Source organism: Hemitrygon akajei, chromosome 8 (assembly GCF_048418815.1).
Source record: "Hemitrygon akajei chromosome 8, sHemAka1.3, whole genome shotgun sequence".
NCBI classification, from domain to species: domain Eukaryota; kingdom Metazoa; phylum Chordata; class Chondrichthyes; order Myliobatiformes; family Dasyatidae; genus Hemitrygon; species Hemitrygon akajei.
Window position 1 is genome coordinate 150,855,921 of NC_133131.1, and position 15,450 is coordinate 150,871,370.

A 15,450-nucleotide genomic window follows, 5' to 3' on the forward strand; every position below is an offset into this window, starting at 1 on the left:
TCTGCCCAGAAACTCGTTCTCAAGCCATGTCAATTTGTTATTCCCAGTTCCACATGGTGGGCATGCTATGTTTGTGCCGGAATATGTGGTGACATTTGCAGGCTATTCCCAGAACTTCCTGATGGTAACGCATACAAAGCATTTCATTGTATGTTTCAATGTATATGTGAGAAATAAATTAACCTGAAGCACATTCTCTGACTTTGATGATCAACTCCTGTGCAGGACCTTATTGAAAATTTTCCTAAAGAAGAAACAATTTTGTTTATTTTACTGGATACAGTACATCCTCAACGAACTCCATAAGATTAGTCAAACATGACCTTCCTTTCATAAATCCTTTTCATCTCTGTTCAAAATTATTATTCTTATTGTTCAGTTATTACATACTTAATAATATCCAGACAGCCTGGCCACTGGTCCTCATGTAGGGCCTCGGCCTGAAACGATAACTTTTTATTCTGCTGACCGCTGAGTCCCTCCAGCATTGTGTGTGTTGATCAAAATTTCCAACATCTGCAGAACCTCTCGTGTTTATGATTGGCCACTATTCCTGTTGGTATTACTAGTGGATAGTGTCAGTTCAGGAGCAGATGCAGGCAGAATAGCCATCAATGAGTGATTGATGATGTATTAAGTCTAGTATTAGGTAATGTGACTGATAATAGGTGAGGATAAGGTTAGGGTAAGTGACAGATGCCACTTTAGGGCAAGGCTTAGAATGCATGAGAGTAATTTTGGTATTTGGTAATTATATTATTTACATGTACTGAACTAAAGTGCAAAGCTCTGTCTGCATGCCATCCAGACAGATCAGTCTATACGTAAGTGCATTGAGGAAATACAAAAGCAAAACCAGTAACAGAGTGCAGAATATAACATTCCAGTTGGAAAAAGTACAGAGCAGTCAAGCAAATAAGGTGCAAGATCGTGATGAGGCAGACTGAGATATAGAGTTCATTTTTACCATTCAAGAGTCTTGTAAATGCAGAAGCCTTGTGGTACATCGCCTCAAGCTTTTGTATCTTCAAGCTTCTGAAGGGGGGGGGAGAAGAGAGAATGAGTGATGAGGGAGAAGACATTGATTACACTGGTTCATGGACTTGCATTATATCCTGCTACAAGTTGTCTAGGGGCACAATAGATCAAAGAACTAGACTATTAATTGTTACATAGAGTGAAAAATCTCTGCCCTCAATTAGTTCACTCTGTGATGGCTGGGATGGAGAGGGAGGGGGGTAGTGTGGTCTTAAGATGAAGAGCAGCAAGGGATCAGAGAGCAGCTAAGAAATGTGGTGGAATGAGGCACTAACCTCCTAGCCTATTGAAGTTTGTCCCTCTAGAGGTCCTCATTTTGTCCTAAAGCCCCAGAAACACTATTACTGAATACTGACTGTGTTTGGTGATAATCATTATGCCCCCTAGCTATCTGAACAGCACCAATTAACATTGGTCAAAATTAGGGATGTATCTGGTGATGCCTAGAACTTGCTGAGGTCAACAGTAGAGAATGAAAAGCTTCCTCCAACTATGGTACAAGCAAGTACCTTTGCCTAATTGTTTAGACTGTAACTTTAGCAAAATATTTTATGTTTGCTACCAAATTCTGGTGATGCTTATTTAATAAAAGTCTTTAGGACAAAGTGCTCTTTAACTTGCTGAAATATATTTGCATGCATTCAGTGACACCAAAGACGTTCCAAAGTATCTCATGTAATAATTGAAATACTAATTACCCATCTTTGACTCTAGATTGAAAGCATTTCAATGAGGAAAGATTGTTGACCTTGTAAAGGGCGTATTAACTTCCAGTAGTAGGTTACTCTGTAGATGTGACAGCTAGAGATTTGCATATATTCTTCTCTGTGACTTTAATGTTATAGCTTAGAACCAGGGCAAAGACGAAAGCTGTGATCAGAAACGTTGCAGAGCAAATCCCAGGAACAGTTTATTTCCTCAGAATGAAATGTTAAGATAGTTCCTATATTTTGGAACAGACTGCCCCCATGGAATGATGCCTAAAGCCAGGAATCTCTGCTATTTTGAAGGATTTATAAATTATCTATAAGAAATCATCCCCACTTGGCGAGAAGAGTTGTAAAGAGATAGAGTCAGGTATGGCAATGCAATGTGTAATCCAATCTCACTGAAATGCTTTGATGAGCAAAAACTACAAGCCTCGAAATCTCCCATTCTTTCCTTAACAAAGACGTCAATATGTACAAAAAGTGGAATTTTCTTCCTCAAATTATCACCCAATTTAAGTTTACTTTCCAAATTATATGAGGACCAGGAGCTACAATGTTTCTCCCTAGTGTTAGAAACCAATGTTACGAACATGGTTTTGAGAAAATTATTTTTATTTTACTCTGGAAGGAAGATGCCCAAAAATCATATATTGATATATGTACTATAGGGAACGGTAAAACTAGTTTGCTTTACATTGAGCAGAGAAGGAGTAAAGGTGTTTGCAGGAAAATTTACTACACAGAAAGTTCTTCACTTACTGCCTTGTTAATGCGTGGAGTGTGCCTCTAGATAGAGGACAGTTGGGAATTTGGAACAGTCCAGTGCTGGACTTCATGTATCTCTGAATGAATGAAGCAAGAATGATTTTTTAAATCATTTTAAAAATTAAAAAACTTTTAAAAAAACAGTTTTCTTTTGCTGTTTCCTCTTGCAGGTCTAAACATGAAGGATGCCCAGGTTGTTGCACTGTCAACAGGGACAAAATGTATAAATGGAGAATACATTAGTAACCAGGGTCTAGCACTAAATGATTGCCATGCTGAAATTATTGTACGGAGATCATTAGTTCGTTTCCTTTACTCTCAGCTGGAACTTCATTTAAGGTAAACAAAGAAAAAAAAACATTTCCTCTGTTCATCTTCACCCTTTGCTTTATCATTATCTTCAGAATAAAGACAGAATGTGCAGATCAACCACAGTTATGATCTTTCCAGATTCTCTATGCCTGTTGCACAAACTAGGGTGAAGGTTTACTCATTTAATCCTACCTCTGGGAAGGTTTTAAAATAATGTTGAGGAATAAATTCAGAAACATGATACACTGCACATGTGAAATGTATTTTCTATTCTAATTTAGGCCAACATATATCGCACATCTCTCATGTTCAATTGTTGTTTGCATAGATGACAAAATAACGCAGAAAACAAGTACTTTAGAAATGTATTGGCCATTTCACTCCACACAGCACGTGGCTGAGTTCTGGATATTTCCCTAAATCCGTCCAACAACATTCCAACACCACTGTCTCTTGCTCCTCCATTCCCAGGATGTAGGCAATGGAAATAGCTCTCATATGTTATAATGCCTTACAAGTTTGGTTTATAAATTTCAAATTATGTTTATAATAATATGGATGTAAGTAAAAGTTTAACACCGTCCTTGTCCTTTTCTAAGACTGGATCAGAATTCTGATGAATTGAGTTTGGGGTTGGAAAGGTTTCTACCACTCTGCATCACATCCCTATATTGTAATGGTCTTAATTAATTAGGGGCCCTAATTTAGTTGCACAATGTGCTATCCAGGTGATAATTGATCAAAGAGAAATCATACCTAATGAGTAAGGGAATATCCTTAAACTCCATATTTTAGATTGAGGATGATCTGTACTAGAAGGTCTCCCAAATTGAGCAAAATATAAGCAGCAATGCATAAAAATTAAGTCCTGCCAATTCCATTGGACTCTGCCCATTTGTGATTGGATCAAAAGGCAGACTTCAGAATTGTTATCCTATAATTAATTCCAACTTATAGCATTTCTATGCTGTCCAACTGAGTCAGTCTAGTTTACTGATAACTATCAAATGAAACATCCGTATGATTGTTGAAATACACATCAAGCCTAAAGAAGTTCTTGTATTTTAAGTATTCATTTTATCATCCTTATACATATACCTAATTCTAATACATCAAAATGTCTATTTCTATATCTGTGTGATATGTACTCCAACAATGGACTAATTGAATTAGACTGCATGAGTTCCAATAAAACAGAAATGATTATATGATAAATTTTCCAAAGCCCATCTCTCCTCCACTTTTGGATACGATTGTAAAAGCTGGCATCCTAGACCTGTGTTTCAAATATGTTGATTATTTGATTACATCTATAATCAATTGATTACATCAATACATGAAGGTGCTTGCTTGCTTGCTGATCTGGAGTTATTCACCTGATGTCTACAGAAGCTTATTGATCTGCTTTGTAAACAAGAACTGATTTCACCCAGTTCTTGTGCATTAAATAGGTTCTGGATTTTTCTCCACACCCAAATCAGAGGTCCCCAAAAGGCCCACTAAATTGGGATATACTGTAGAAAAACGAGGGCTTTTGGATAATCTGCATGGTTGTACGGTTTATTAATATTTCACATGTACCAAGCTACAGTGAAAAGCATTTGTTTTGTCTGCCATCCAGAAAGATCATACCATACCATACACATCAAGATAGTAGAAAGAAAACAGTGTGCAGAATAAGTGTGCAGTCACAGAGACAGTGCAGTGATGGTAGACAAATAAGGTGCATTGACCATGATGAGGTCAATTGAGAGATCAAAAGTTCATACTTTAGTGTATGAGAGGGCTTTTCAGGAATCTGAAAACAGTGGTATGAAGCTGACCTCGAGTGTGGAGATATTTGTGCTCAAGCTTTTGTATCTATCTGCCCGACATGAGAATGGTCGGGGTGGGAGAGCTCCTCGAATTCCCAAAGCAACATGAAGTGTAGATGGAGTCAACAGAAGGAAGACCGGCTTGATGATGGACTGAGCTTCCTTCACAGATATCTGCAAATTCTTACTACCTAGGGCAGAGCCGTCGCAATACCAAACCATGATGCATCAGGATAGGGCACTCTCTACGGTACAACAGAAAGCTTCAAATGGACATGCTGAATTTCCTTAGCCTTCTGAGGAAGTAGAAGCTAAGAAAATTCAGCATGTGTGGTGTGCTTTCTCAGCCTTAGCATTCACCCAGCAGGAGGAGGGCAAAGTTACTGCTAATATTTACACTAAAGAGTGAATTACCAGGAGTTATAAGGGATAACTTCAGTAAGAATGGAACTCTTGGTTCAACGGTTTCTATTTGGGGAAAGGTTCTTCTGACATCTACATCGTATAGTCCTCCACATACTAAATGATGAAATCTATGCCAGCAGTAGTTTATTAATTTAAGCTAGCCACTGAGCCTCTGTGGAGTATTCCAAGGTTTGAATCAGTCACACAGGAGCTCATCTATTTCCTCAGAGCAACACTGTATGACTTTCTGCTCTGGAGTAGAAGCAGGTCAGCATTAAGAAGAAGGAAGTGTAAGAAGTCTTAAGGGTTGATTTATCCCCCAGTCTAGTTGAAATCTATTCTATATTGTTATGAGAAGGGAAGGAGGATATACGTAGCTGGGGCCCTGTCAGAGAACTTTGCATTTTTACTAGATGCAGGAAAGGTGCCAGGAGACTGGAAGAGATCTAATCAGAATCACATTTAATATGACTTGGTATCTGTTGTGAAGTTTGTTATTATGTGGCAGCAGTACATTGAAAGACATAATAATAAAAACTGTAAATGACAGTAAATGTAAAATTAAATGTTACTTAAATAAGTAGTGCAAAAAGAGAAAAAAAAGTAGTGAGGTAGTGTTCATGGGTTTAATGTCTATTCAGAAATCTGATGGCAGAGAGGAAGAAGCTGTTCTTGAATCACCCTTTGTGTGGCTTCAAACTCCTGTACCTCCTCCCTGATGGAAGCAATGAGAAGAGGGCATGTCCTTGGTGATGGGAGTGTTTAATGATGAATGCAGCTGCTTTGAGGCACCACTCCCTGAAGATGTCCTGAATGCTGGTGAGGCTAGTGCCCATGATGGAGCTGACTGAGTTCAGAACTTTCTACAGCTTATTTCAATCCTGTACAGTGCCCTCTCCCCATGCCAGATGGTGATCCAGCCAGTTAGAATGCTGCCTGTGAAATGTTTCATAGAACAGTGTAGCACAGGATTAGGGCTTTGCCCATGATATTGTACCAAACTAATTTACTGTTCTTTTATTCCTTTATTTAAGAAGGGCGGCAGGAATAAACCAGGTAACTCGAGTCCTGTGAACTTTACATCATTGGTAGGGAAATACTGAAGAAAATCCCAAGAGATAGGATTTATGGGACAGCAGGGCCTGATCAGAAATAGACATTGGTTTGTACAGGTGAATTCCTGTTTTGCTAATTTGATTTAGGTTTTCTGAGGAGATAACTAAGAAGATTGATGTAGGCAAGGTGAATTGTTTATATGAGCTTGTGGAGTGGTGCCACAGCAACAACCTGGCACTCAATGTCAGAAAGACAAAGAGCTGATTGTGAACTTCAGGAAGGGGAAGATGAAGGAACACATAGAGGGATTAGAAGTGGAGAGAATGAGCAGTTTTAAGTTCCTGGGTGTCAAGATCTCTGAGGGTTTAACATGGTCCCAAAATATTCATGTAGCCATAAAGAAAGTAAGACAGTGGCTATACTTTATTAGGAGTTTGAAGAGATTTGGCATGTCAACAAATACACTCAGAAACTTCTATAGTTGTACTGTGGAGAGCATTCTGACAGGCTGCATCACTGTCTGGTATGGAGGGGCTACTGCACAGGACCGAAAGAAGCTGCAGGAGGTTGTAAATCTAGTCATTTCCATCTAGGGTACTGGCCTACAAAGTATCCAGGACATCTTCAGGGAGCAGTGTCTCAGAAAGACAGCGTCCATTATTAAGGACCTCCAGCACCCAGGGAATGCCCTTTTCTCACTGTTACCATCAGGTAAGAGGTACAGAAGCCTGAAGGCACACACTCAGCGATTCAGGAACAGCTTCTTCCCCTCTGCTATCCGATTCCTAAATGGACATTGAATCTTTGGACACTACCTCACCTTTTAAAATATACGGTATTTCTGTGTTTTGCACGTTTTTTAATCTATTCAATATACGTATGCTGTAATTGATTTATTTATTTATTATTATTTTTTATTTACTATTTTTTCTCTTCTATATCATGTATTGCAATGAACTGCTGCTGTTAAGTTTACAAATTTCACGCCACATGATGGTGATAATATACCTGATTCTGATTCTGACTTTACTAAAGGCATTTGACTGAGTCCTGCATGATAGGCTAGTCCCAAACATAAGGCACGCGGAATACAAGAAAAGTTGCCAAAATGGATTCATAATTGACTTGGTGATAAGAGGCAAAGGATTATTTAATCTCTTGAGTGGAAAGATACTATTCTGATTGGAGTTTGTGATCAGTGGTGTACCTCAGGGGTCAGTGCTGAGGCCCTTCCTTGTTCTTTGTGTTGTATATGAACAATTTGGAGGTGAACGTAGATGCAATGATTAGTAATTTGGCGGTTGATGTGAAAGTTGGTAGCGTTGTGGAGAATGAGGAAGGTTCTACAGCAGAATATTGATTGGATGGGAAGTTGGGAAGAGTGTTGATAGATGGAATTTAATCCTGCCAAATGCAAAGTGATGCATTTTGGGAAGTCAAATAGACAAGGAGAGATATAGTAAATGATGGAACGCTGAGGAATGTTGAAGAACGAAAGGACTTTGTGGGGCAAAGGAATGTCCATGATTCCCTGAAAGAAGCAGCACAGGTACATAGGTTGATGAAGAAAGAATAGGGCATGCTTGACTTCATAAGTTGGGACATAAAATTATAAAACTTGAGAGTTTATGTTGCAAATTTACTAAGCACTGATTAGACCACACTTCTGTTAGCCACACAATAGCAGTTCTGTTAGCCACACAATAGGAAGGATGTGATAATGAGGGAGAGACTGCAGAGGAGATTCTCTAGGATCTTGTCAAGATTGAAAGATTTAGTTTATTGGATATGCTGTGTTTGTTTTACCTGTAATGAAGGAGGCTGAGGGGTGGCACAAGAGACTGCAGTCCTGATGCAGGATCACAACCTGTAAAGTCACCTATCCCGTTGCTTCCAAGGGGTGTCAGGGGTGACATGATAGAGGTATAGTATATAAAATCATAACAAGCATAAATAAAGTAGATAGTCGGAATCATTTCCCCATAGTGTGGCCAAGAGGGCATCAGTCTAAGAAGAAGTGAGGAGAAAGCTTTCTTTTACACAGATGGTGGTTGATATCTGGTACATGTTAAAGGAAGTGGTGGAATCAAATGCAATCACCACGTTTAAGAAAAATTCAGTCAGAATCGTAAGTAGACAAGGTTTCGAAGGAAGCAATGCTAACAGGGGTCATATGTCATTAGGTTACTGTTAGATGGTCAAGAAGGCCATAATATGAGCCAAAAAGGTCAGTGTCTGTCTTGTACAGCTCTGGGGCTTGATAACTATTCTTACTTTACAAAATCTTCCTCCTATTCAAAGCTTTAGAAGATCACTTCTGTGCTCATGGGCCTTAGATGTCACACAGACTGCCAAGGGGATAAGCCAAGATGGGATGTTGTGAGGTGGAGGCAGGGAAAAGATGAAAGGCGGAGATGGAGAGGGATATTGAGCAGGAAGGAGGAAATAGGGAGAAGGGAAATGGAGGAGAGAGGGAGAAAATCAGGGGAAAAGAACAAAGGGATGGGAAAAATAAGAAGGTTGTATTAGGGGAGGATATTGGTATTGGATGATGCGTCCCACTACTCTATGAGGGTTTCTGTACCATAATAAAGCTGCGGGATGTTACAGGGCCAGGAAGTGCAGTAACTAGTGAACAGGTGCTATGATATTCTTATCTGCATCAGCAAAAGGGCTGATTTGTAAATCAATGTGCACCTGTCAGTGAAAATAAGTTCAAATCACAGCTGAGAGCCTTTAAATTGCACATGGTTTCTGATATGCTACGTAGCTTGTTCTTTCCTTAACTTTGCATGAGCCACAGACAGTGGAGGTCTCAAATGTTCAACACGTTTTCTGTTAATGTCAGCAATGAATGAGCACAAACTGATGATGTCATGATGTGAACAAATGGTCAGAATCGGAATCAGAATCAGGTTTATTATCACCGGCATGTGACGTGGAATTTGTTCAATTAGCAGCAGCAGTTCAATGCAATAAATAATCTAGCAGAGAAAAAATATATAATAATAATAATAATAATAATAATAATAAATAAACAAGTAAATCAATTATGTATATTGCGTAGATTTTTTAAAAATGTGTGAAAACAGAAATACTGTATATCAAAAAAACAGTTAGGTAGTGTCCAAAGGTTCAATGTCCGGTTAGGAATTGAATGGCAGAGGGGAAGAAGCTGTTCCTGAATCACTCAGTGTGTGCCTTCAGGCTTCTGTACCTCCTTCCTGATGTTAACAATGAGAAGAGTGCATGTCCTGAGTGCTGGAGGTCCTTATTAATGGACGCTGCCTTTCTGAGGCACCATTCCCTAATGATGTCCTGGGTACTTTGTAAGCTAGTGCCCAAGATGGAGCTGACTAGATTTACAACCTTCTGCAGCTTCTTTCGGTCCTGTGCAGTAGCCCTTCTGTACCAGACAGTGATGTAGCCTGTCAAAATGTTCTCCACAGTACAACTATAGAGGTTTTTGAGTGTATTTGTTGACATGCCAAATCTCTTCAAACTCCTAATAAAGTATAGCCGCTGTCTTGCCTTCTTTATAACTACATCAATATGTTGAGACCAGGTTAGGTTCTCAGAGATCTTGACACTGAGGGACTTGAAGCTGCTTACTCTCTCCACTTCTGATCCCTCAATGAGGATTGGCATGTGTTCCTTTGTCTTACCCTTCCTGAAGTCCACAATCAGCTCTTTCATCTTACTGATGTTGACTGCCAGGTTGTTGCTGTGGCACATTTCCACAAGTTGGCATATCTCACTCCTGTACACCCTCTTGTCACCACCTGAGATTCTACCAATAATGGTTGTATCATCAGCAAATTTATAGATGGTATTTGAGCTATGCCTAGCCACACAGTCATGGGCATAGAGAGAGTAGAGCAGTGGGCTAAGCACACACCCCTGAGGTGCGCCAGTGTTGATCATCAGCGAGAAGGATATGTTATCGCCAATCCACACAGATTGTGGTCTTCCGGCTAGGAAGCTGAGGATCCAATTGCAGAGGGAGGTACAGAGGCCCAGGTTCTGCAACTTCTCAATCAGGATTGTGGGAATGATGGCATTAAATGCTGAGCTATAATCGATGAACAGCATCCTGACGTAGGTGTTTGTGTTGTCCAGGTGGTTTAAACCCATGTGGAGGGCCATTGAAATTGCGTCTGCCGTTGACCTATTGTGGCGATAGGCAAATTGCAATGGGTCCAGGTCCTTGCTGAGGTAGGAGTTCAGTCTAGTCATGAGGAAATAACATAAGCATTGAGCTACAAAGCCATTCAGCAGGGAGACTGGTCTTTCAGTCACCGTAGTCCTTGTTGACCAAGATGGTCATCCAAGTTAGTCCCATTTGACAGCTAATCCATCATAAGCGAAGCCCTCCCCACCATTGAATACATTTACATAGAGCCACATACACAAAATGCTGGAGGAACTCAGCAGGCTAGGCAGCATCTATGGAAAAGAGTAAACAGTCGACATTTTTGGGTCAAGTCCCTTCGGCAGGACTGGAGTGAAAAAGCTGAAGAGTAGATTTAAAAGGTGAGGGGAGGGGAGAGAGAAACGCAAGGTGATAGGTGAAACCTGAAGGGGAGGGATGAAGTAAGGAGCTGGGAAGTTAATTGGTGAAAGAGATACAGGGCTAGAGAAGGAGCAAGTCTGATAGAAGAGAACAGAAGGCCATGGAAGAAAGAAAAGGGGAGAGGAACACCAGAGGGAGGAGATGGTCGGTCAAGGTGAGAAAGGGAAAAGGGGATGGGGAATGGTGAAGACGAGACAGTGCATTACCGGAAATTCGAGAATTCAATGTTTATGCCATCAGGTTGGAGGGTACCCAGATGGAATATAAGGTGTGGTTCCTCCAACCTTGGCCGGCTGGTGGCATAGTGGCATCAGCGTCGGACTTCCGAGCGAAGGCTCCCGAGTTCGAATCCAGCCGGCTCCCTTGCAAGCTTTCCATCTGTGCTGGGTTGAGCGTCGAGCTAGCAACTCGGCCTCGTAAAAACAAAAAAGCCTGCTAAAAAAAACACCGTCACAACGGCGTCCCGATGACTCCACTCGGAGTTAAGGGCTTTCTTCTTCTTCTCTTCTTCCTCCAACCTAAGTGTGGCCTCATCACGATAGTGGAGGAAGCCATGGATAAACATATCAGAATGGGAATGGGAATGGGAAAACGGGATCTCCCAGTAGCCATCCATTTTAATTGCACTTCAAGACTCCCACCATCAAAGCCATGCCCTCTACTCACCATCAGGCTGAAGGTACAGAAGCCTTAGGTCCTACACCATCAAGTTCAGGAACATTTATTGCCCGACAACCATCAGGCTCCTGAACTGGCATGGAGAACTTCACTAGTCAGAGCTGAGTTTATGACCTAAAACCTCACTTTCAACGGCTCTTTACAACTCAATGTTTTCAGTGCTGTTATATCTGTATTGTTTGTCTTCTTTATGCACATTGGTGTCTGTCAATGTTTGGTTATGTATAGATATTCATAAAATTCTATTGCATTTTGTTCTTATAAGTGCAAGGTAAAAAATCTTAAGTTAGTGTACAGTATATATAACATATATGTACTTTGATATAAATTTACTTTGAACTTTACTTTAATCTTGAACTTCTGAACCTTTCCTGTACATTCACTGTACTCGTCCAACTGTCTTTTAAAGTTCAAAGTAAATTTATTATCGAAGTACATATACGTCACCATGTACAACCCTGAGATTTGCTTTCTTGAGGCATACTCAGTAAATCCAAGAAACACAATAGAATCAATGAAAGACTGCATCAACAGGACGGACAAACACCAACATGCAAAAGACAACAAACTGTGCAAATACCAAAGAAAAAATAAGAATAAATAAATAAGCAACAAACATCGAGAACAGGAGATGAAGAGTCCTTGAAAGTGAGTCCATAGGTTGTGGGAATAGTTCAGTGTTGGGACAAGTGAAGAGTAAGGTGATCTGCTTTGATTCAAGAGCCTGATGGCTGAGGGGTAATAACTGTTGCTGAACCTGGTGGTGTGGGTCCTGAGGTTCCTGTACCTTCTTCCTGATGGAAGCAATGAAAAGAGAGTATTGTCTGGATGGTGGGGATCCCTGGTGATGGATGAGCTTTCCTGCGACAGCATTTCGTGTAGTTGTGCTGAATGTTGGGGAGAGCTTTACCAGTGATGGACTGGGCCATATCCACTACTTTTCGGAAGATTTTTGTTCAAGGGCATTGATGTTTCCATAATAGGTTGGAACACAATGAGTCAATATGCTCTCCAACACACATCTGTGGATGTTAGTCAAAGTTTTAGATGTCATGCTGAATCTTTGCAAACTTCTAAAGTGCTTTCATCATGGCATACGTTCTGGACCCAGGACAGATCTTCTGAAATGATAACACACAGGAATTTAAAGTTGCTGACTCTTTCCACCTCTGATCCTCCAATGGGGCCTGGTTCGTGGAGCTGTGGTCTCCTTCTCCTGAAGTCAATAATCAGGTCCTCGGTCTTGCTGACATTGAGTGAGAGGCTGCTACTGTGGCACCACTCAGCCAGATTTTCAATCTCCCTCCCATATGCTGATTCATCACCAACTTTAATTTGGCCAATGACATCGATGTCATCAGCAAACCTAAATATGGCATTGGAGCTGTGCTTAGCCCCAAAGACATCAGGATAAAGCAAGTAGAGCAGGGGTCTAAGCACACAGACTCGTGGTGATGGAGATTTGTGGTGGAGATGTTATCGCCAATCCAAACTGGTTGAGATCAGCAAGTGAGGCAATCCAAGATCCAATTCCGCAAGGAGGTATTTAGGCAAAGGTCTTGAAGCTGATTAGTTCTGAGAGGAAGAAAGTATTGAATGTTGAGCTGTAGTCGATAAAGACCATCCTGATATTTGCACCTTTGCTATCTAGATGTTCCCGAATTGAGTGAAGAGCCAATAAAATGACATCTGCTCTGGACCTGTTGTGCCAGTAGTTAAAATGGAACAGATCCACATTGTTTTTCAGGCAGGAATTGCTATTTTGGATGTAAGTGCTACTAGATGATAGTCATTGAGGCAGGTTACCATGTTCTTCTTAGGCACTGGTATAATTGAAGTCTGCTTGAAGCAGGTGGGTACCTCAGACTGCCGAAGCAAAAGGTTAAAGATATTGGTGAACACTACAGCAAGTTGATTAGCACAGGTCTTTAGTACTCAGCCCGGTAGCCCATCTGGGAAGGATGCTTTCTGTGATTTCACCCTCCTGAAGGATCCTCTCACGTTAGAGTGAGAAATCAGAGTCATTGGGGGCTTTGGCAGTTTGTGAAGGTTCCTCCATGCTTTGACAGTCAAAGCAAGCGTATACGGCGTTGAGCTCAAATGGGAGCAAATCCTTGTTGTCACCTATGTCGCTTGGTTTCACTTGGGAAGATGTAAAAGCATTCAAGCCCTGCCACAGTTGTCGAGAAGCCTTCATTGACTCAAGTTCAGTCTGGAGTTGGCACTTTGCCTGGGAGGTGGCTTTCCAAAGAGCATACCTGGACCTCTTGTATCTTATTTGGTCGCCAGACCTGAATGCCACTGATCTGGCCCTCAGTAGATTTTGGATCTCAAGGTTCATCCAGAGCTTTCGGTTGGGGAAAACACTGAATTTTTTTGTGGGTACACACTCATCCAAGTCTGCTTAAACTCTTCTTAGGCTTCCAGCCAGGTACAGGTATCAATTAAAGCCAACATTTCAATGACAAACTCTGCTATCTTCATCAGAGATGATGCCTGGGCATATCTAGTCCGGTGGTGCTTATACCTCTGTAGTCCAACCCTCCTGATTGGTTAGTCCTCATCCAGTCAGGTTACCACTCTTCCACCTTGTTTACAATCGAATTCCAGTTCTTACTTAGAGCGAGACCTTCATCTTTGTTAAAACTCTTTTCCTCTAGTTTTATTTCAATGGCTCCCTTTACTAATTGGTCCCAAAAGTGAAATGTGACGGGACGTGCCTTGTCCAGTTTCCTTGGGGCACCTATTCCTACCCTATCACTACAGTAGTGGCGGGGATCTTAAACTGCATACTTTCCTTCCTCAGCCATGACATTGAGTACAAGGGTTGGGATGCCATCTTATAACTGTACAAGTTGCTGGTGAGACCACTCTTGGAATATTATGTACAGTTCTGATTTCCCATCTAAAGGAAGGATATCATTAAGCTGGAAGAGGTGCAGGAAAGATTGTGGGGACTGAAAGTCCTGAGTCATAAGGAGAGACTTCATAGGCTTGGACTTTGCTGGAGTTTGGGAGGTTGAGGAGGAGAAGGGATAAATTGAATGGGCCCTGAGAGGCAACTTTGTCACACAGAGGCTAGTGACTATATGGAACAAGCTGCCAGAGGAACTGCAGATATGGGTAAAATTATAATATTTAAATGACATTTGGACCAGTACATGGATAGAAAAGACCTAGAGGCTTATGTACCATGCACAGGCAAATGGGACCCATCTTGGTTGGCATGGACAAGTTGGGCCAAAGGGCCTTTTTCTGCACTGCATAAATCTATGACTCTGATTCTACATGTGCTTAAGAATGTTAGTGATTCAGCTGCTTTCTTCAGTCCTTTGGTGAAAGTTTTCTCATACAGTGATGAGGGGAGGGAATACCAGGATTTACAGGGTTTGACTAGTCCCCTTTAGATCCATTAAAATCATTTATTGTTCCATTTTCCTCACTCCAGTGACTAGTCCATGTCTGCAAATGGTAAACAAAGGAGGTAGAAATCCAGACACGGAGGAAAAAATGATAAAGGGATTGAGTCTTGGACCTAAGGGCATAGCCACAGATTAAAGGCACGTGCCTTTAGAAGTGAGATGAGGAGGAATTTCTTCAGTCAGAATGTGTTGAATCTTTGGAATTCAATGTCACAAGGGACTGCACAGGCCAAGTCATCAGGTGCATTTAGGACAAGGTTCTTGATTGGTCAAGTGATTAAGGATTATGGGAAGAAGGCAGGAGAATGAGGATGAAACAAAAATATCATGATCGAATAGCAGAGCAGGCTTGGTGGGCTGAATGGCCCTAATTCTGCTTCTAGATCTTATGGATAGATTGAATTGAATGAGATAGTGAGTGCAGAAAAAGTTGTTCAATCGTACAGGGAAATTGCTACTGAGGAGATGGGGAAAGGGCATGAACATGACGCCAATTTGCTGCTGTACTCCTACTTTAGCTCCAACAAAATTAAGCGCAAGGTGGCCTCCGACACATCTAGCTAACAGTTCAAGAGCCTGCAATTTGGTTTTCTGCCTGTTCCTGTAGAATGGAGATTGGTGTGTGAGTTCAGGTGACCTACATTGGGAGGTGAGGAGGATGGACTGAAAATCACAAA

General features: G+C 41.1%; 1 protein-coding gene across 2 annotated transcripts in view; it reads left to right on the top strand.

Annotated features, from left to right (window-relative positions):
• adarb2 (adenosine deaminase RNA specific B2 (inactive)) overlaps nucleotides 1–15,450 on the top strand; it is a 799,330-nt gene that overhangs the window by 656,699 nt on the left and 127,181 nt on the right. For both annotated transcript variants that reach the window (XM_073054839.1, XM_073054840.1), the window contains one exon: nucleotides 2,684–2,852. In XM_073054839.1, coding sequence (XP_072910940.1) covers nucleotides 2,684–2,852 — 169 coding nt within the window. The remainder of the gene's footprint in view (nucleotides 1–2,683; nucleotides 2,853–15,450) is intronic.